At 39.6% G+C, this 22948-nt stretch overlaps 1 protein-coding gene across 5 annotated transcripts in view; it reads left to right on the forward strand.

Moving 5' to 3' along the window:
* Window positions 1-22948, forward strand: part of TfAP-2 (transcription factor AP-2) — a 200588-nt gene that overhangs the window by 101368 nt on the left and 76272 nt on the right. The window contains exon 1 of one of the 5 annotated variants that reach the window (XM_069115969.1): window positions 13822-16746. The exons of 3 other annotated variants lie outside the window; for them this stretch is intronic. In XM_069115969.1, the coding sequence (XP_068972070.1) occupies window positions 16468-16746 (279 nt within the window). In that variant the 5' untranslated portion in view covers window positions 13822-16467. Of the gene's footprint in view, window positions 1-13821; window positions 16747-22948 lie in introns of those variants that run through there. One more of the 5 variants, XM_069115968.1, reaches the window with a different exon arrangement.

Below are 22948 nucleotides of genomic sequence, written 5' to 3' on the forward strand. Positions count from 1 at the left end.
ATATTACGTCAGCGATTGCGTATGTGTTAAAAACAGAATTAATCGATAAATCGTGAACGACAAGACGTATCAGCCACCAAAATTGTATAAATAAAAATTTTTTACCAAATTTAGTAATAAATTTTTTACACTAAAACATAAAGTATAAGATGCAATATAGAAAAAAACATTTCGACAGAAAGCTATAAAAATTCACTTTTCATCATAACATCGTCGAAAGAGGGAAGAATAATCGCGGCTAAGCGAAATGGCGCGAGGGTGCGGCACGCGGATGAAATTAAAAGCCTGGAAGGAAGATTCGTGCGGAGCACGAAACGACGTAATTTGCTCACGTGTCCTGTGTCATTGGCGACCAACCCTGTTCATCGTAGTCGGATAATACACGGTAAATTCCAAACGATTATCTACGTGACTCACCAAACTTAAAATTCTCTAATGTACGAGACATTAGAGAATGCTGTTCGTGCTTTTAAATTTTTCGAAGCTACAGAAAATAATGTTGCAGTATAATTATATAATCATACAATTCTTAATAAAATTTAAAGTTTCATGCTCTTCGATTTATATCGTTTTTTTGTATATAAAAGGATATTTGTTTTCTCCTTTGGGAATGATCGATTATATAAGAGAAAGATTATCGAGCAATAATAATATCGATATTTTGCAAGTTTATCATTCGAATACGAAACATTTGTGAGAAATATAACAATAACGATTCGCAGTCGATGTCCGAAGTAAAAGACGAATAATTCGAAGAATCGATTTTGTCCCGAGTACACACGTTCCGTCAACGATCGTCTCGCACGATCCTTCCAACAATTACCGATTCACTCAATTTTTTGCAACGTCTAGCACGATTTCCTCCGCCGGATGTTACCGTGTGAAACAATACGTAGTAGGACGCAGACGTAAAGTGAAATGATAGGGGTGAAAATGAAGGGATAGAGAAACGTGTGCGTGTCGTAGATGCAACGATTCTGAATTTTTTTTCAAGCACTCAATTCTTATCCACGTACAACGCGAAATCGGTTTCACAACGTGGAAAAACCGGCTTGTAATTTGACAACGAGATTCCTCTAGTATATAAATTCAGTCTGTTTTTACTTCTAGTATACCATAGTATAATATGATATTGTATTAGGTTGTCCGAAAAGTGTCTTTCTTTCGCAAACGTATTTTTTACAACAGTGCATCTTTATAGAAACGTGAAACCAAATCTGTGAAATATCGCGGTGTTTATTTCGACAAAACAAAATGGATCGTACGTAATTCGACAAAATAATATAAAACAAAAAACGTTGTGCGTCTATTACTTCCTCATAAAACGAAAGAAACTTTTCAAACAACCTAATAGTATCAAAGGCTGGCTCCATCAATTTATGCATTTTAGTAATACCCGTATGTTACGAGTATTATTTCAAATCAATCAAACAGCAGTTCAATAACTTCACAACAGCAATTACGTGCACAGTACCTTCGATCCTTAATTTTTATAATTCGCGTTACAATCACAACATTATCATTTACGACAAGATTCGAACGTAATTCTAACCATTCGTCAAATCCACAGCCAAGTTAATGGCGTTTTCCTATCCGTAACATTCATTTTCGCAATTATGTAATTGGAAATAGATGGTACGTTTTCGTGATTTAAGGCACTTCCGGTTAGGTCGTTGGCGAGCTAGACGGCTTTCTCGACGTCGTTGCGTCGGGGCGGCGTCGCTTCCGGTGAGCGGAGCAGAACAGCAGCGCTGGTCGAAGCCGCTGTTGCGTTTTTTCACCGTGACATTTTTTCGATCTCGCTCGAAGCGGCAGACAGGGAAAAAGTCTAACGTTGCTCCAACCCGTTTGCCCTAGATAGCACGCGCGAGAGATGTCCGCGCTCGCTCGCTCGCTCGCTCGCTCAAAACGCGCGTGTACACGCAGACACGGGCGAACGTCGGCAATCGCGGCACGTACGCGTTATGAACGAAGGAACAAGGTGCGTTGGTCACTGGGGCGTTGACCTGGCTGGACCAAAGGAGCGCGAGCGGAATCTCGCCTCTGCCGGAGGATGAGAGTCGAAGGAGTCCGTTTTTTCTCCCAATTGCTTCTCCTCCTCCCGTTGTCCTTTAGTCGATTCTCTTTTTGCCGGTCATGTGAGAGAGCACGTAATCTCATCGCGGAAGAAAACTGCTGGGTGATTAGTGTTTACAGAATTTAGAAATATTGGTGGAAGAATTGTTGACAATTGTCGATGTAACGATGTTCACGGTTAATTTGCGAGGTAACTTTTGCATCGATAAGATTTATTGGAATATAGCATTTCGTGATAAATGGACTATTTACACATTCTATTTTTAAAATTATGTTTGATCCAGTAAATGATATTTAACATAATTTAACATATCTTGCGAATAGAAAGATCATCAAATTTTTACTTATGGACAATACGGATCACAGGAGAACATTGTTTAATCCGCAGATGATGTTTCGAAAACTACGTTTGGAAGTTTATCGTATGTTGATTCATATTTGTATAATAGTTATTGAAGTTTAGTTTAGTTATGAAATAGATATAACAGCATGTTTGAGTTGCTAGAGTATAACTGCTAACTAACGTATTAGCTAAAACGATGTTCCCTCTGTTCTTTTAGTTAGCGTTAAGTGGGGATTGTGGTAATCAAAGACTAATATGTTATCACCTTTGTTTTAGTACGAAAAGGGCTTTAAGTGCTGCGTCTCGTGGCTGCTTCCGATAGCTTAGGATCGATTAGCACTTAGTTTATCAGATGATATTCGAAGGCAGGTTACAATAGCAATTCTCGAACTTTTGAATTTACAAGTTTCTCCTGCCTCTATTAGTCTTCTAAGAATTATGGTGGAAGGCCAGGAAACCTCGTTAGCGTAAAGACTATACCTATTAATTTTTTGTTTATACCGAATTAGAATTAGAAGCGGCTGAAAATTTCTTAAATAAACATTTCCCAAAATGAGACATAAGAACTACTTGCTAGAACAATTTGTTGTTTAAGGTATTCAACTCTTTGAAACCTAAAGCATTGGTTTTAAGAATTTCCTTCGTTTTCAAACATTTAAATTTTCAAATTAAGATTTTTAAATTCCTCCAAGTTTCCGATTTAAGGTTCTTATTTTCTCATACATTAGATACTTCGATCTGTTATTTCACTCGCATAAAATCAAAGTCTCTTTTCCTTTTCGCACGATAATAAAATGTCACAAGCAAACAAACATTTCCCGAGCAATAAGGGGAATTCCTCTCTCCTTTAGAGAGGAATCAGAGTAGAGTCGCTTCCTCGACCGCATCGCGTGCTCGCATCATATCTGATAGGCTCGTGCGCTCGCTTTTATCGAGCATAATATCCTGTTCTCGCCAAGCAATTCGCGGATCCGCTTTAAAAGGCACCGAATTATTTGGTTGGCGTGCCGTTTCACGCGGCGGGCCCTTCGAAAAATCACGGCGGATCGCCGTTGACCCAATTCAACACGGACAATTTTGAGTCGCACAATCGGCTACTTAATGAACTTTTAAAAGCCGTCTATTACGTACCACTATAATTAGGCATCGGTTCCGTACGCTTAACGCTTTTTCGGTTCGGCCGAGGTAGTAATTACGTCATCTGAACTCGCCTCAATAACGATTATAACGTTCCGGTAACGTTACGAGATTGAAAGCTGCTCTTCCTTGCCTTTCTCGAGGTCACCGTGAATCGAAAACTTTTTAACACAGGTCTTATAAAACAAAAAAGAAAAAGAAGAAAATGTGAAAAAAGGAAACGAGAAGAATGAGAAGAAAACGAGCTCGCTGGTGGTGTTGGTTTCGTGTTCGTCGCTGCCCTCGCGCTTTTTATTCGATGCCGTTTAATTTTGCGCCGTTCTCGATCGAGCTTCCTTCGTGAAAACGGCCCTTATCGATTAATTAAAAGGTTAACAACTCCGCGCAACGACCAGGTGATTTTGAAATTATTCCATGATTACTGATTTTAACCTTTTAATTTTTCTTTTTTTAAGCCCCCGATTTTAACCGTATACGAAACATACCACTGACTTGATCTCCCTTTAAAGAAATTTTCTCTTCCTTATACATAATCGTATATTAGACAGAACTTTCTTCCATCAACCTGTTTATCGTTCCATTTTATTTAACTAATATCGATGCAACAAATACGACGTCTTGGAATATTGTTGAGAAAGCACGTCGTTGAACGCAAGGTTCTCCATCTCTTCTTCTACGTTTTATGGTTATTCACGCGGGATTACGTTATGAAAGATCAATGCAACTTACGAGTTCTTTGATGTGTCAGCGTGCTCCTTTTGTACCTAATACAAATGACGCGATTGCTGAATTTGAAAATGGCGCGATTTGTATTTTTCCTTGGCCCGCGCTTCATTAACGCGAGTACTGGGTCTCGTGCTTATTAATAAACGACCATTGAACAATGGCCAGCAGCAGAAAGCATCATCGGACAGAGATATCACAGGTCGTATTATCGTCTTTTACGGCCGTGTAATTTACGGCTCGCAGATTTTCGCGCGGCAAAAACCTCCGACTCGCTTTCTTTGTGTACGTTTCTGGACCGCAGGGACAATATCTAGTTGACCGTTCCGCGAGGTAAGTCACTCGGATTATGTACATCGACATGTTCACTTTCGATGACTGTGCGAACTGGAGCATGGCGACGGGTACGCGGCATCACTCTCCGTCCCTCGTGGCCTCACCGCGAATTTTGAACCGCGTTTGATACAAGGATTGTGATATAAGAATATAAGGATCGAATATAAGCATCTTTTTTTTATAATTGATCATTTTCGCAAGCTTCATACCTCTTCGCACATATCCAAACATCGTCGAATCACCTTGAAAATCTGAATCTCCGTTTTCCTGCTATCATCGAAATACTCGTCAATCATCTCACAATATCATCTGCCAACTGCCCGTGCAGCGCACTGATATAGCGGATTTCTCTCACGCAACGCGACCCCATAACTCGACGACGTAACAACCGTCCTCTATTGAAACACACATTCCATTGTTGCGTCTTTAAATCTTCTATCCAGGATAATCCATACATACAGCATCTCGAAACTCCTATAACGGCGTTGCATCTCGTCATCCTCGTTCGACGGGATCACGAAGTCGCGATCCAGGGAACGTAACCGTGCGATCTATCGTTCGGAAGGTTTCGAAGAACATTGCAGCTGACCGGATGCAGCGGGCTCGAGAATTGCGAGTCGTCGAAACGAAGTTGTTGGGGCTGGAAACGGTTAGAAGAGGAAAGAAAGAAAGAATCGCGGGTTAACGTAAGCTCGAGGAACGAATACGATATCGTTGCAACGAGATTCTGATCGACTCTGGTATCCACCTACCTCGCGACCGCTTCTCGATCGCGAAACCGCAACCAGGCCTGGCCCCGAATGGATTCGAGAGGATGCTGTGTGCCCTAATGGCCGAGTAGAATCGAATGCACCGGGGCTCGTTTTGCTTCTTCTCTTTTTCGCTCGCAAGAACTTTCTTTTCTTCTTTCTCGTGGCACTCGGCCTCGTCATCGTATCGATCTACCGCAGAGATCATTTTGCGATTGCTCTTGGCGAACAAAGAGAACAGGAAATCTACGTGTGTACTTACAATTTCAGACAGGAATGTTCGTTCTAAAGCGAAAGAGCGTTGATCAGATATTAAAGTAATATTTCCCTTATGCCCGTTTCTAAGTTTTACGATAGATGTTTAAATGACAAAAGAGTCGTAATTGATCACAGCCTTTTTATTTGAGTTACATAGAAGTCACTTTGGTCAATTCCAAAGCGATAATTTCGCAGGCATTATTATTTAAATTTGGAATTTACAATTAATTATGCCATCTCTTTTTTGCGATAATTAAGTTTACGAGGACAAGCTGTTCGTTTTCTGAGAACTGAACATTAATCGTGTAGCTAAACAATAAAATTATCAAGCTTACAAAAAGTGAATTCATTTAACATCACGAGATTATATAAAGGGTTAAGGATATGTTTAATGTCTAACTTCTCGATGGTGTGTTACGTACGTGAGCAAGTTTTAGACTCTCAATTGCTATGCTTCAATCGTCTTTACGAGCGTCACGTTTTATTTTAACGACTGAGTGTGTATTTTCAAACTAGTAGATTGTATCGAGTCGTTTGAACGACTGAAAAGATTCGATCTTCGTCAATCAGTTAATCGATAGGCGGCCGATGGGATTGAGACAGATACGCGTCACGCTCCCGTTATATGCGTCCTTCATTAATTCGTCTCTTTTTTTTATTATCTTTTTCCGCTTTTTTTCATCGTAGTGTTTGTAATAGAATTCGTTTTATGGCTTATAAATCGAACGCATTTACGAACGCGCGGATTTTTTTTACGAGATTATTGTTCGTGATTCGACACCGTTTTGCAAAGGAATTTTCAAACGATAGTCTTTAAAATGTACCTCGCGATATATCATCGTTGTGACGGAGCAACGATGTTAATGAATGATACCTAAGAGCAACGTCGCGGTTTGACGGGATGCATGGTCTACGAACATGGTAAAGCAATAGACCGATAATTTATTAGATGATTACGGCGCTTACGCGTGTAAATGACAAATTATTATAAACTGTCGACAAACTGTCTGTTTTGTCAAAGATAACGCGATTGGACGACAATATTGTATCTTTCAGAAAAAAATCAGAATTGCTTCAAGAATTCCTTTATCCTTTATCGTAGAATAGATTTTTTGTATTTCTGTCGATAAAAACTTCAGCTCAACTTCAAAACCTAATATGTAATTCCAATATAAACGATGAAAATGGGCAAAAAGATGTCTGGATCGAGAAAAGCGTGGCGAGAACGATGAGTTGGAACGAAATCGGCTGGCAGCAGACTCGATTCCGCAAGAATGGTGGTTGTATTAGAAGCGACTCGCGCAATTCGACTCTAATCGCGTGGTCGAAGACGTGATTGTAATAACAAATCTCGAACAAGCCACGCCTATTTACCATTATCATTCACTGGACTATGGATAAGAAACGAAATAGCAATGATCAGATCCAGATGGTCGTGATTGCGATCGTAATGTCCAATCCAGCGACACGCAATTGGCAACGTGATTTTCTGGTAATCAGTGCTCGCATTTATTTCTGCTTTTCCCGTTTAAATTGTTTCCCGTTTGCTCGAACACTGGTCTTGCGCTAACTCGATCGATCGGTCGCGAGTAGAAACGTTTACGAAATTTAATGGGAAAAAAATTAGCGCTTTGAAGTAGCAATCTAAAACGTGAATCGAGAGAAAAAGAGTGAAAGTTCAATGTGGCAACAGATTTTATTATTCGATTTCTTTCACTATAGAAATTTAAATATGAATTATTTAACAAAAGCAGTATTATCTTTTAAAAAGTAATGGGACTCAGCGACGTACGGTTATCTTATCTGATATTATACTTACGTGTATGTATATGTATAAATGATATGTTATAGAACATCGATGTTCGATGTTTAAGCGAAAAATGTTATTTGATTATTCTATGATTTTTATTATTATTATTTTGATTTTGTATTATTAACCTTACATTATGTTCGAAATCGTTAAACGTTCGACAGGACATTGATATAAATTAATTAGTATTTTCTATGCTTTTCCAATAGTGTGCTTTTAAACGACGCAAAAATATGATTAATGGTATCCCGTTTTTCTTTCTCTGCCCAAATACATGTACACGTTTATACGAATATAGTTTTTCTAATGTTTTTTCTAGCAGTCAATGAAATGTATGTTAATTAAGTACCTATTAATACATGGAAATTGTATTTGTCAGCGAAAAAAAAAAGCAGATACAACTAAAGAGATTCTCGTCACACCAGTTTTTTTCTCTAATATATGCGTGATACACTTTAGTACCTGATTCTATGAGTACCATAATGACAGATAGTCAGATCTATTGGATACAATAGAAAAAAAAATTACGCAGACACAAGAAGCAAGTAAGAGCATACAACTGTTAAAATTTGTATACATACCTTAGCCAGTTCGCTACATTAATTTGTAACATTGGAAAAGTACACTCGTGATTTCTCTTCAATTTCATTACCCTGTTCTCATCAAATCCTCTTATATCCTCTAGAGCTCTCTCGCTTATCTTAGCTTAAATTATTTAATTATATTTCTCATATGTTTATTTCGCCTATGTAGTGTCATATTACATGTTGTTTATGTACTAACTGAAAAAACAGATGAAAAAGAATGTATTTAAATGACAGATATACATTAAGCAAGTTTCCGCTACTATTCGTAGCGGAAATTATACCGATCTAAATACTTGTTAATTTATCATGTATCAAGTTCTTCCTACGTTGTAAACTTAAAAAACTATTTAATAAAATGATACTGATATCGCATGCATACATATGTATAAGGGGTTGTAATCTGCACAGAGTATTATCTACCAAATTTGCATATACAATACTATACATTATTAATAAATCACATATACAATAATACTGCTACTACTATTATTACAATATATAAGTAGTAATTATATTAATAAATTAACTTCATTACACACGTGAAGAAAAGTATGTATAGATGAAAATACAGATGATAGTGGAAAAAACAGAGCGACGAAGTTTATTCGGTTTCCTAGCAATCCTTATCCTTACAATTTTACGTCTAGAGAGCGAAAATCTGATTAGAGGATTTAATTTTGTGGATAGAACCTCTGAATCCTTCTAATGACGAATATCGGAGACATCATAATTCCTAACCAGTTATCTGTTGCAACCTCTTTGAAAAATGTATACCTAAAATGTGTTGCAAAAAGTAAACGATGATAGGTATACTCGTCAAACGTAAAGTATATGTAGCTGTTATAATATACAATTAGGTTGTAATGAAATTACTGTTTTATTTCGTAATATTATCACTGCAATTTACTGCAATTACTAAATTGCAATTTAAACAGCAAATTGTAATTACTTTTCACTCACGACGAGTGTACTCGTCAAAAACAGCTAACTGGTTAAAGTCAAATATAGGTAGAAATAACTAAATTTTCGTGAAACTATTGATAAATTTTGTCGATTTCTGGATTAAAGTTAGACGGAAGAAACACAGGACGAATGTAAATTGTTTTCGAGCGAGCTGATTTTTCACATGTCCCGAAAACGTAAGGCGAGTAGATCAAGCGAGTGGAGTCTATGTAAACGACGGGAACGCTGGCGAGAAAATCGAGCGGAGATAAGCGGATACAGGTAGGCCGGGGCGACAGGGACGTCGTGCCATTTGTACAGCAATATATTATCCAAGCCAGTATTATGTCGTATCGTACAGGTTGGATGGCCTTTACCATCAGGGACATTGTGCAGATCACATACGTGGCCACATATTGTGGGACACGGCCGCCGCTATCTGCATCCGGCAGAGACACCCTTACAAGAGACGTGAAAATATGCTCAAAGATTTCTCCGGGGAACGTCAATGCGTCTCACACCCGAAAGACGTATTCACCGTTATCGAGTAATCCTTCTGTAATCTGAAAAATGTATCGCGCCGCGCTGTGCCGTTCGACGATCACGTTCGGCACGCGAATACACATTAACTCGAATAGGGTAAGCTGTCGCGTCTATTGCTATTCTGTTTGGATCTTTTTATCGTTCCTGAATGGATTCGTGATACGATACTAGGGAGTTAATAGTACGCCTGTTGATTTGACGTTGTTGTAATTAAGCTTAGATATTGAGATCAGAAGAGGAAAAGAAAAAGAAAAGGATTAATGCAGGGGGGTAAAATGAGATTACATTGAAGCTTGCACATCTCATTTTCTCTTTATGAGAAATAGGATACAAATTTTGCAATATGGAGAATTAAAATTAGGGCTAATTGAAATTAAATATTATAACGAAATTCGAAATAAATTGAAATTAAAAATATTACATTCTAAAATTTACCTTGGAATTTGCGATCTCCTTACATCGTCTCTTTACGATAAATAAATTCGTGACAACACGTCGTTTGTTTTTTTAAGATATTAAATTCTAATTATGTGCCTGGTTCATGCAATTGAGAACTTCATAAAATATGAAATTGATGAGTTTGACTTCTGAGCGGTTCAATTATATCACCGAGTTCCAATTAAAAATATTTTATCGGCAATTAAACAGATTTATGATAATCATAACGGCAGATAACTGACTACAGAATTGTCGTCGAAAGTTGAAATTATAACAAATTGCGACAGAATATTCAACCACGCGTAAGCAAAACTCTTGCAAATTTCGAATTTAGTCTTTTTCGTTTTTTGCTTCAAATTTCCAAGTACTTTACACGCTCGTATATCTCGTTTATAGAGCACGCCCCGGTCTATTTTTATTCAGGTAACACATTGTAAATCACGAGAAACGCGCAGCGTTCCACTTTCATAGAAGCATTCGAACGCGTCGCGCTCGTTCTCCTCGAAATTCCCCCGCTTACGTCACGATATATCGAGCAGCGTTCTTGTAACACGGCCGACGTATCTCCCCTTGTATCCTGACACGGGGAATGCGTCGAACGAGTTCGTTAACCATTCTCCTTTTTGCTCGGTCCCCACACGGTTGCCTCCTTCTTCCCTATTGGACACGGATCCACGCTGTTTTCGGCAGTGATCTCATAATTACGTACGTGGGTGGCTTTCTCGCACCGATTTTTGCTTCTCTGTGCTCGTTCGATAACTTTTGCACGAGTAACTCCGTTATCGGAACAATTTCAAAATAATTACAATGTTGAGATAAAAACTTCTTTATACGAAAGTTTTTATTGTATCATGTCTGATTAGATAACTGTTATTAAGAAAGTCACTAACGATAATTAATAGAATTAGTGGACGAGACAATTTTTTTATTATTTATCATAAAGGGATTTTCAAAAGCTGAATTAAAGAATATCGAACAATTTTCTAGTTGTTTGATTTTCAAATGTTATTACGCTCTGCACATACACACAAACAAATCTCTATCACATATCATCCCATAAATTCGTCGATACTTGTCTACGATTCGCTGCGAATTTCTCTCAGAAATGGAATTATATCACAGTTACTTAGCGTAGAGTTTCATGCGTAATTAAAATCACTTAGACGATTTAACTTGAAAAAGGAAAAAGAAAATAAAAGAAACTTATAGGAAACGAAATAACAGCAGCATCCGTCGTGGCTGGACAGGTGCGCGAAATGTGCAAGGAGGAAGAGGAAAAAAGAGCCGATCTGTCTTCGCATGCCGGAGGGACCAGCCTCCTTTGGAAACTGCGATTCGAAGGTCCGTTGTTGCCAGTTACTATTCATCTAACCCGAATATTTTTACTCGTTAAAGCCTGATATCGATCCTCGCGATAATAAGGGTGCGTATCTCAGAAGCGAGGATTGCTTTGCGAATACGCGATGAAAATATAAAGGGAATGGATTAAAGTCACATTTAATACGAAAGGTGAGAAATATTTTAGCAAAATATTATGTGAAATGTTTTAAATTATTTTTTTATAAGAAATATAATGCTACGAGTTTATTAAGACAACGGAAAAGTTGAATTGAATGTTGGTATGCTTTTAAAAAAATTTTATATCAAATAATTCGGCATATTTATTGTCACTCAACAATATCGCGATTTTAAAAGGTATTAAGTACTTTCATTTACTCTGGCATGATCATTTTCTCGAGAAGGAACATTCATAATTATGATACTATGATTCGAGGCAATAATAGATGCAACAAAGATATTTCTGGCAAATTGGTATTTATAACGTAATCGTTAGCAATGGACGCGTAATTCACGACTGATTACGGTTCAGTTATTCCACTATAAATCCGCAATCGAAGTAGTTAGCTTCGTTTCGTTTGTTGGTTTTTGCGCGAATATTAAGTCGCGGGATAGAACATGAGGTAACAGAACAACGTATGCTCTAAGCAAGTTTATTGCAGTTTAAATTATATACCGCCGCTAACTGTTCCAACAAAACATTCTTTCTTAATGAGCGTCTTATTTCACGTTCGCCGTTGCTCATATTTGGGTTAACATATGGAGGAATGTTCCCCTATATGTGATCCTGTCACAGGATGCCGACATTTTTTTCTTTATTTCAGCACGCGCACGTTATTCATAAAAATATCGGACATCAACAATAAAACGATCTTCTAATCGTTACGAAGGAACAAAATGAAAATTGCGATTTTAATTGAGCTTTATGGTGTATTCTAACGGCATCAAAGTTAATAGAAGTTCGAATTCCAAAGTTTACAGGCTTTCCTCGGAGCTTCAAATTACTTTGAAAATGAGATTAATATCAATTAATTGATACGTCTTTTGTGATCACGTCATATTTTAAGAGAAGATAGAAATACATCTAAAAGGAGAAAAGATCCAATCTACTAAATTTAACTATTCGTCGGAATTCAATTACGACGAGCAGCATCATAATATTTCAATTAATCCTAGAAGTTCTCTTTAAAAGACTTCACTTGCAACCGGCATATCGCGATCATTGGCACAACTTCGACAGTATCGTCACGTTTATTATATCGTCAGTTTTTGCGGCGTAAAACAATCCCTACTCACGTCCGATCTTCGATTCATCGAACACACGCTAAAAGCATTCAGGCGTATCCTGAAGAGACGAAGAAACGTTCGAATCGCTCATAGCTCTACTTACAGGATGCTAATTGGAAGAATGGCAAGAGAACGAGGATAGTCGCGGAGGAAGATAGAGAAAGCAAGGGTGTACGAGGGGGAGAGAAGGTGAGACCGGTCCGGCGCAATTTACCAGTCGATCGAACGGTCGCGAGCGGTCAAAGGAACGCATTCGCCGAGGTATCGCACAAGCTAAGGAGTTAGTGGCGATTTAAAGCCGGTGACCAAGGAATAAACTTCGAGGTGTCGACGTCTACTGTCACAGCAACGCCACGCGTTCGCGCAAACCGTCGACACGCAACGTGAAACCGAGCTTATGACTCGCGTGAACGACTATGAACGGCGGTGATATCGTCCGCCGCATACCACATGAACCGACTGATAGCGAGAGTAATGGTGCGAAAATTAGCGAAACTGACAGCGAGGAAGACGGACCTTGCTATTCCGAGATCCGTTAATGGAAAATATCGAAGCATGTGTGAATCAATCGCGAGTGTGTCGCTCCTCTTTAACTCTTCCACCCGTTTATTATCGCTTATTATAGAGAAAGATATGCGAGAATACCAGAGACAGACTAAAACAAGCATGAAGTAAGCGTACAGGCTAGCGTGCTCTTCCGAGGAAGGACCAAGTTGATCGAATGGAATCGTGCATGAATAAGATAGAAGCAGGATGAAAGGGAGTGGATCGGGAAAAAGATAGAGGGAAAAGGATATCGAGTACGCGTGCTCGAGGCAAACACTCGGACTGGTAAATAGTAGAACAAAGCTGGTTCTCGGTGTTTTCCGGCTAGGGAATAGGATAGATATCGTCCATATCTATCTTGATACGATGTCTTGAGAGCATGAGACGGTAGCAACGGTCGGCGAGACAAAGAGGCGACGAGCGGTTCCCGGTCGTGGTTGAACAGAGACAAGTTGCTGCGCTGCCTGTCGAGGTGGGGAATCATCGACAACGACGATGGACAGTCATGGCGAGGAAGAGAAGCTCCGAGGAAGCTCGTGGAAGAGAAGGGGAGACCGTGTGTTCGCTCAGAGAGGACAGCTGGTATCGACGGCGACGGCGTTCTCTCGTGAAGGTGATACCGATGGCATCGGCCGTGGTAGCGTGGTCGGCGTTACGTCGGTGGTGGTGGCCGAGGATGCTGGTTATGGTGGTGGTGGTGGCCGAGAGGACGCGGAGGTAGTGGTGGTGGTCCAGCGGGCATATCGTGCGGGCCCGACACTTGCTCTCGACAAGAGCAGGAGAGAGATTTGCCCCCTCCTGCCGCGGGCGGCGCCACTCGAGGAGATCCTTTCCTCTTTTCGCCTCTAGGCCATTCTCGAGAGGCGCGCGCGGCAACGCGGTGTCGCACGATCGGTCCTCGTCGACCTTCGATTGAATACGCGCGCTTCTACGTGTTTCTACCACACTTTTCGCGCATCGACTTTTCCAAAATTGCGACACGTTGCACGGCGATCCGGAGTCCGCAGGTTATCTTCTCGACCGTTCCCTCTTGGTCTCGTGTGGCTGTCTTCGTGCTACCGTGACCGCCCTCTCCGCCCCCACGTGACACTGGCGGCCACGTGACTCAGATCGAAACCGCGGATCTTCGTCGTGGGACGTCAACATCCGTCGCACGACGCCCGAGGGATTCGCCGTTCCTCTCAACGCACTCTCGCCCGAGGATGTTTCGACGTGGATATTGATCGGTTGCGTTACGTCTGCGAACCGGCTCACGTTGTTTCCGATGCGGATCGTATCGGCCATCGATAAAGAAAACGCGTGTGTTACTTGTTGCTATATTGTGTCTGCGAAGCCAGGGAATTTCAGGCTATCATGGGAGACGCTAACAAACCCATCGAAGGACAACAAATTTGATCGGTGATTAGCTAGAAATATGAATGAATGAAAACGATGATTGGTGATCGTGTTATGGAACGAGGTGATAGATACAGCTTCATCGACATCAACTTGTTATCAGTGATAATTTTAGAAATCAATACGTAAACTGTCATGTTTAATCGAATACATTTACAGAAAAGGAAGCCAGAATTTAACACTTTTGATCAATTAAAACATAAATTATGAACATGCGCGAATCGTTGTGCACGAGGTTTCGAGCATCGAAATCAGAAGTCGTGATGCCGATAGGAAGAGTGCGGGTATCGATCGGTGCAATCCTATTACCGGTAGCGGTCCACGACTCGATTCCACGGTGAAATCGGGCCAAACAGGCTAAGTTGAATGTTAGAACAGTAGTAAGCAAGGAACGTACGTCACGAGCTTGACTCGCCACGTGACTGTTCGTAACTGGCTACGTTTTTACGTCTTTTCAGGACATTTGCGCTCGGCTCTCGCGGAACCGCCTCCTTCTTCCGAATGATCTAATCGCGTCGACTCGTTGCGAGTGCATTCGTTCTGTCACTTTCGTGCGTCATACTATAGTTTTTGCTAATATCACGCAGTCATGGACATCGATCAACGCGACTTCGCTCACATTTTCAAGCGACGATACGATGTCGATCGCGTCGTTTAATGCGAATCACACCGAACGAAGATATAGTTACGCGGTGACGACCGTGTTATTAAACTGCACGAAGAGATCGCCCGCAAGAATTCAGGTTTCTACGTCATCGATCAGCGAAACCGGTGGAAAGTCAGAGACTTTAATGCCCGCAGAGACGCGCGCCGCGGGATCGTTTTACGTCTGGTTTTAAAGTTGCGTGCTCCACGCACACGTGAAGCGATTTCGTTCCAGTCGCTTGTTGACTGAAAGTCGATCGTTTCGTCGACGAATCTTACTAACTCCGGTAAATTTGGGTTCAGAATATATTTAAACACAAGCCAACAGAGTGTAAACTTTATAATCATCTTAATTAAATCACAAACCGAGCTTCAATCAAGCTGCAAAGAAACATAATTCGTGCGTATCACTCCACAATAAGACACTCGAACGAGGATTTTTAACGAATTCCAAATAATCGTTAATTCCATCTCCGCGACCATCGAGTCGAAATCTTTAAACACCTGTTCACGATCGGAATTCGCGGAGTTTCTCGTTTCGTATACAAGTACTCGGCAGCAGGTATTCGTGCTCGATTCAGCGACCGATCATCCAGAGGAAAAAGAGGGTCAGGCTGGTTTGGAAAATTGGATGTGCTCTGGCCGGGGTCCTGTTTAGCGGTGAGCAGCACCGTTATCGGGTACAGGCGATTTATCAGCCCATTGTCTTGGGGCGGGGTGAACGCAAACTCGATTATCGAGATTCGCCAAATCTGGTGGCTTTAACAAACATAAACGTAGATGTATGCGCGAAGAGGAAACAAGCTCGTATAGAAGAAAGTGATTAATGGCAGGAAGTCTCAACGAGTATAACTCTGATAAAATGTCAACGAAGCGATGTTCATAGGAGAAGATCGATTCGAATGGAAAGTGATTAATAGACCTGGAATCGTGTCGCAGATTGAAACCGTGGGAGGAAACTCTCGATCATCGATGACAATCTAATTAGTTTCCTTTTAAGAGTGTTTAATAGCAGCTCTGTCTATTAAAATAATTTTATAAATCATCATTTGAAAAAACACATCCTGGTCAGATGTATCTATTTAATCGTTAAAACGAATCGTCGAACAAACGATCACGTGAATAGAAAAGGGAATTGGGCACCGAAGGAAGGCTCTATGAACGTGCGTCCGTACTCACTGGATGAGTGGAGGTGCCTCGTTGCCACCTCTTGGCAACCGACGCAAATTGTCCCGTCGAAGACGAGACCCGACTGTCCGCGAATTCTGGTGATCGTGACCGAGGAAGCATCTGTGCCGGGAAAAGTGGCTCATCATGTCCGTGCTGGAAGCTGGTGAAGCCGACAGGTCGACGATGTCACCGCTGGACGAAGTCGTGTCCCCGACGAGCGTCGAGTCGGAACTGATGGTTACCGACATGTTGGACGAGCACGAGACCACGCTGAACGAACATAGAGACGGCAAGCGTAAGAGAGACACAGATGGCGAGGAGCTCACACCCAGGAAATTGCCCTCACTCACCAGAAACAACAACGACGTGGGCTTTGTCCTCGAGGAGAGCGCCGACGATGATCTCCACGAGGACAGGGATGATGTAAGTCTTTTCTTTTTCATCTCTCTTTTTCACAATAAGAAACGATTTTCTTCATTTTTCCGATAAACAGCTGAGTCTTAAGAACATTGGTCGTGTTGATTAATATCATTGATTACATTTCCTAATTCACATTATTCGATTCGACATTGAATACAGCTAATGGATAGGATTATTTTAAAGAGAAACACGGGAATGAAAATTCAAAAAGAGTGTTTATATAGTAAACACTTTCTGAACGAAAATTCTTTAATTAATTTTTAAATGCATTGTTCATAAATCATAAAGTATATATAATTCTGAATACTTCAAACTATTTATGAAAGGTGAAAACCGAGACGCGGAGCTCTTCCTTTCAAAACTACGTGAATGTACACGTCGTGGTTTCCGACAAAAAGGAATCGAAGCTAACATCGATAACACTTAATAACATGTGGAAGCATTGATTGCGCGACGTTATTTCTCCCCGTTCGCACGGACATTTCGACTCGACGCGAAAAATGAATATATCGGATGCCATATCACGAAACTTGAGAATACATAGACCGGTGGTATGTGGCAGCGTTTCAGTGACATTTATCCTCTTTTAAAACGTACTCCATAACCCTGTTCGACGGACGGCTCTCAAACTACATTGCGTAGAAACTAAATTCTCACGTGGCAAGTGAAAGACCAGCTGTCGGTTGAAGTGTCCGCCTACGCATGGTTATACCTGCTCCACTGTCGTGAGAGTATTCAACTCTGACATACGGCAACAAATCAGGTGTCCGGATTCAGGACTATCATAAAACGAAGCTATTAGCGCGTCATCTTTACAGTCCAGGAAGCTCGATGCACGACCGCTCCTTATTTAGCTAAAGCGCCCTTTCCTTCATTCGAGTCGGAGACTGTCCTGTTTCTGAAGTGTTTCTCGAATCGAAATTTTACGTTTTACGTCTTTAGAAATATTTGAAGATAGTGGTTTTGTATGATTTATTGGGGATAACTGGGAACATGGAAAAGTGCTTCCAAGTTAAAAATTTTGTTTGATTGAGATCCCTTTCCCTTGGCTCTATCTGTTCCAATAAAACGATCGTTGAGTAGAAGATGTCTTTTCATTGAAAATGTTATGTTTGAGACCACTAGAAATATATAATGTACGGTTTATTGAAGGTAATTGGCAATATAAAAAAAATTCTAATATTACCAAGTTTTCTTTTTTTTTTTTAATTTCACTAATGATAGTAACTGCGATAAACATTTTTGGAGCTTGAGTAATTTCATCCATGTAATTTTGTACTAATGATAGAAAAGCAGTAAATTGTAATAGCCGTTCTTCTAATCTAGGAAGGCCTTTCTACAACTTGTTCTAAACATATTGGGTTATTTAAAAATGATAGCTTGTTAGTACAAATTATCTCATACCGCAATATGGGATGTAACTCAAAGCAGTTATCAGACTTCTTCTAGCGCATAACGAAGCGCGCATAATCGTTTATTACGTCATACTGTAACGTTATAATTGCTATCGTAAAGACGACGCACACATTGCTTTAAAGTATTCATCAAGTGGCGTGTAGCGGAAATATCTAGAAACGGGACATTAAAAACAACATTCATACGTTTATTGCATCGACGTCTCGGTGAACAATATCTCCCATCACCTTCAAGTGAAGAAAGAAAAGATGTCGAAAAATGCAGTCAAGAATCGTTGGACGAAGCAGAGCAGTAAATCTTGACTTCTGTAAAATTGTTATTTTATCTGATGCTGCTTTTCAACGGACATCATACTTGCTAAATTTCACGCTCGTCATAAAATCCTCCATTACCCGTCTGAACGATCCACGAATACCATTCGCACGTCCTTGATTGATTCTTTCTTCATAGTGAACTTTAGTTCCTTTTTAGGTAGTCCCTAATTTATTGAATTTTGAACTAAAAAAACTGCTAAAATATAAAAGGTCGTGATAGGTGATGAATATCATAAGTATTCGCAATTCTTTCTGAATGTCATCATCGACTCTCTTCCCCCTTTCTTTATCTTATTTTCATTTTACTTCTAGTTTGCTAAAATTAATTTTATACATAGGGAAATGTTTATTTTACTTTTAATTTATAGAAATACCTACATACTTCCATAGCGTCGTTCTTTGAAAGGATCATAAGATATCGCAATAGAATTCAGTAGATCATACTTCAAATCATTATTCTTTCGAAGTTTCGATTGAACGTTAAGACATTTCTTGATACTGTAACAAGCTAAAATTACAGAAGACAACAAAATTGATTTATTCTCACTTTCTTCATTTTTATTATCGTTATCATGGATAATATACTTTATTCAAATCCTTATCTCGATCTTTCGATCATTTAAACGATCTAATTATCAGAAAAGTTATCTCGAGATAGGGATCGCGCACGAGATAAGTGATCGACGGTGCTCCTCCTCTCTGATTGGGCATCGTGATCGTTCGAGGAAGCGATGCCGCTGACCACTCTCGAAAACGGGGACAGAGGCCAGTGAGACGTGCTCACGCGTAGGCAGGATTGTCGTAAGATACAAGCCCATGTGCGAGGTCACGAAACGGGTTTCAGGAAAAATCTACGCGGGATCCTGAGATGTGACCACGCTATCCTATAACTACAGTCCTGCCACTGTTCGATGCAGCGATCCGACGCTATTAGAAGTTCCATTAACCGCTTTTCGTGCCGATACCTGTCCACGTAAGAAAATTTTCTCCTGTGAATGGTTTCTCTTGTAGCAGGTGTACTGTAGGATTCAGTGAATAAATTGTTGTATAGATTAGGTATATGAAAGCTAGGTATGTTTTAGATGAAATTGATGTCTGGATTAATCTGATTGAGATTACGAGACTCTTGGATCAATTGAACTGGGTGGTAGTAGCTTTTTATATTTGAGAGAAGGTGGATGAAATTGAAATTTTAGAACAATTTCCTTTAATTTCAAATCAGATTTGAAACATGACAGGTCATGTTTGTATATTAGTTAGCTAATACTAGATGGTATTACTACTTAAAGCAAAATTATATCTCAAATATGAAACATTCAGCAGACCAAATAACAATCATAGAATGAATTTATTTCATTTAAAAATGGTTTATCTATGCTATTAACAATCTTTCAAATTCGCTGTAAATCAATCTTTACAAGCGGTCCAAGTAATGAAATAAAAAAGATGTCTGGAAATAATAAACGCATAACGAAGAGTTAATATTTCTGAAATGCTTATAAAGGATATCTCAGTACTCTATTTGCGCATTGAGAGCGCATAGAAAAGCGCATTGCGTAGAAACACCGGAAAGGATAATAGGCGAATATCGTCCGATGTTGATGTTGTAGTATAAAGTTATGGATAATTTATTTACGTAATCCTAAGATGTTACTGTTTTGTGTACGCAGAATCCCAATGAAACGCGTTTACCTCCGTGCCAATTCCAGGATCTATAGAGTAGCATCAAGGATTCCATTAGCCGTATTTCTAGGGGATGCGCCCGTAAAAATCATCCACGATCGTTCTCGATGCGATTCTTCGCGCGAATGTTATCTCTGAATCTATCGTTCGTTCTTGTAACGTATAAAACTCATCTGCAAACTCTGATCATAATACATATGTACCTATAACCCATTTTCTTCAGAAAATAATATTTTAAGGTATTTTAAAGGATCGATCGTCATCCAAATCTTTTAATCATTATCTCAAATGTTCAATCGTCGATCTTCCTCTATCCAAAACTGACAGTTTCAAAGCTTTAATCGCTGCACAGATCTTTGATCTCTATACTTTCTACATGTTAAAATAATGGCTACTATACAATTAAACAAACAGTTAAAGGTTATAACGTGACTTTCACTTAGCATGAGGTATCCTCCGATAAAAATGCGTGGTTTTCGTGTCTGACTCTGAGCGTGTTCTTCCTGATTGGAAGCCGAAACGCACGTTATTAGTTTTAATTATGTCTGGTTATGAAAGCGTACCCTTGTCAGAGAAGAACAGTCGTAACTTAAATTCTCGATCAGTTTCGATGTTGTTAGAGGTGACTCGCAGTCGTGAACCTTTGATTAACACTCGATGATGATTGGTTTTAGAGAGTTGAAGATTGGTACTTCGAACAGCTATGATATCATAAACACGTAACTAGTAATGAAATTTATAATAGGTACTTCTATACACCATACGAACACTCGATTATTTCTTACGCAATTCGCAAAAAAACTTCTTGTATAAGGATTAAAGTAAAAGTAACAAGAAAATCGAGATAACAAATTTTAAATATCCTAACAAATTTTTAAAGAAGGAAAAGAGAAAAATGAATCGCAAGGATTAGAGGTTCGGCATAAAATTTGATGTTCCGTGAAGATTTGCGGCGCAGAATATATACGAACACAGGAACATCGCTGCAAGGTGGTTTTGTCTCCTACGCATTTCTTATTACTGTGTAATAAAACACAAAAATCTCTTCATTTCCGACAAATTGAACGGCAAGTGAGAAGGTGCTTACGACACCTGTAATCTTCATAATCGTTCGCAATTTGCCCGCCAACGAAAACGGTCACTCAGGATAATTTGCATACGATTCGTGCGAATAGTTTAACATTGTTTCATCGTTGCATCTGGTCGTTTATCTTCTACTTCAATGTATGTTTTCCTACAGAAGAACGCGTAAACTACCTCGATGAAGGATCTACTAATAACTCAATCTTCTATTCGTTATATAGAGTTATCCTGCAAATGGATAAATCACGAACATTGTTTCTGTACGACAACTTATTGCAGAATATTGTTTTCTTCGAAATCGAGCAAAATTATTTTAATCCTAGGGATTTTCAATATTAGAGATATAATTTTTTAACCACAAAAAAGGATAATTAAATTGAAACTGACTTAAAGAACGTAACAGAGTTAAAGCAATAATAACATACTGAATATAACAGTTCCTTGCTTCCTCTTTTTTCCTTTTAAATATTATCTATCTCGCCGTAAAAACTTGTACAAGCTATAACTAATGTAATCGAAGGAAGTCTTCCGTGTAATTTGATTTTTTTTAAATTATTTCGACGAATATAATTTAGACAGTGTTTTAATCATTTAATTCTCTAGCTGCAGTGTATAATACTTTGAAGAAGAAAACTTTGGAAGTGTTTTCTTTGATGGAATAGTCTAATTCCGCCTCTATGTTGATATCAGTCTTCGTTTTAATAACAGCCATTTTCTTAACGTTTCGCGTCGAATTAAAAAACAGTATGTACACTTTACCATTAACCACGTACTTCCAGCGAAAATACCTTTCCAAAAGATCCAGCAAGATTTCGACGTACAAAGATATCGAAGAAAATGAGCCACACTGTTTATCCACTAGCGTCACTTATTAAAACAATCGGTTTACTTTAATCATTGATTCTCGATCGATGCTTGTTCGATTCTCCATTCATCATCCACAATTCATTCATCAACCAAATTTACGCTCAACACTCAAGAAACAAAAGAAAAAAGCGCAGATCCCGTATATAATTTCATGTTTTCTTGATAATATTCGGTTTCGATCTTCTCATTGCACCAAAACAACGATCGACGACAGTAAAAGGAATCAAGTCTAAGTAACCAGAATTAAGGGAAGCAGCCGAGAATTGGAGTGCATGTTCCCCATTTTGTGGGGTACCATGTACCACCGGCTCAGCAACAGTGTGCCGGGAACGCGGACCGGCGCAAGTAGAAACAAGCGGAAGCGTGTAATTTCTCCGATCGATGATTACTTAGGCCGTGTTACCGCCTAACGATGCAACAGGCCGATCGCGATAGCCCGGAAATCGTGCACGCATCGATTCTCCCGGTCGAAGCCGGATTATCATTCGCGAAGAATTTTAACCGCTACCTTCGCCGGCCACCGAACAATATATCAGCCGTCGTGGCCGGCGCACACGAGCCCGCCGTATGACTGTCATTATCTAAGATGCCACCGCGTGATTTATACGTGGCCTTTTGACTACCGAGTCAAGCCGCTGCGTTCTTTTTTCTCGCGAAAATCTGTCGACTGGATAGGGGAAACGATTAGATAAACGTTTTCTTTGGGGATTTCTAGTCGATGACTTCGACGAGGATTATCCATGTTCGATTGTGGTTTGGAAGTATCGAAGCTTTTGAAACTGAAGACGGAAATTTACACGAGTCGCGCAGAAGTTAAATTTTAATCGACTTCGTTGAGGTTC

This window comes from Bombus flavifrons, chromosome 6, assembly GCF_040668555.2.
Source record: "Bombus flavifrons isolate JBK064 chromosome 6, iyBomFlav1_principal, whole genome shotgun sequence".
Taxonomy (NCBI): Eukaryota; Metazoa; Arthropoda; class Insecta; order Hymenoptera; family Apidae; genus Bombus; species Bombus flavifrons.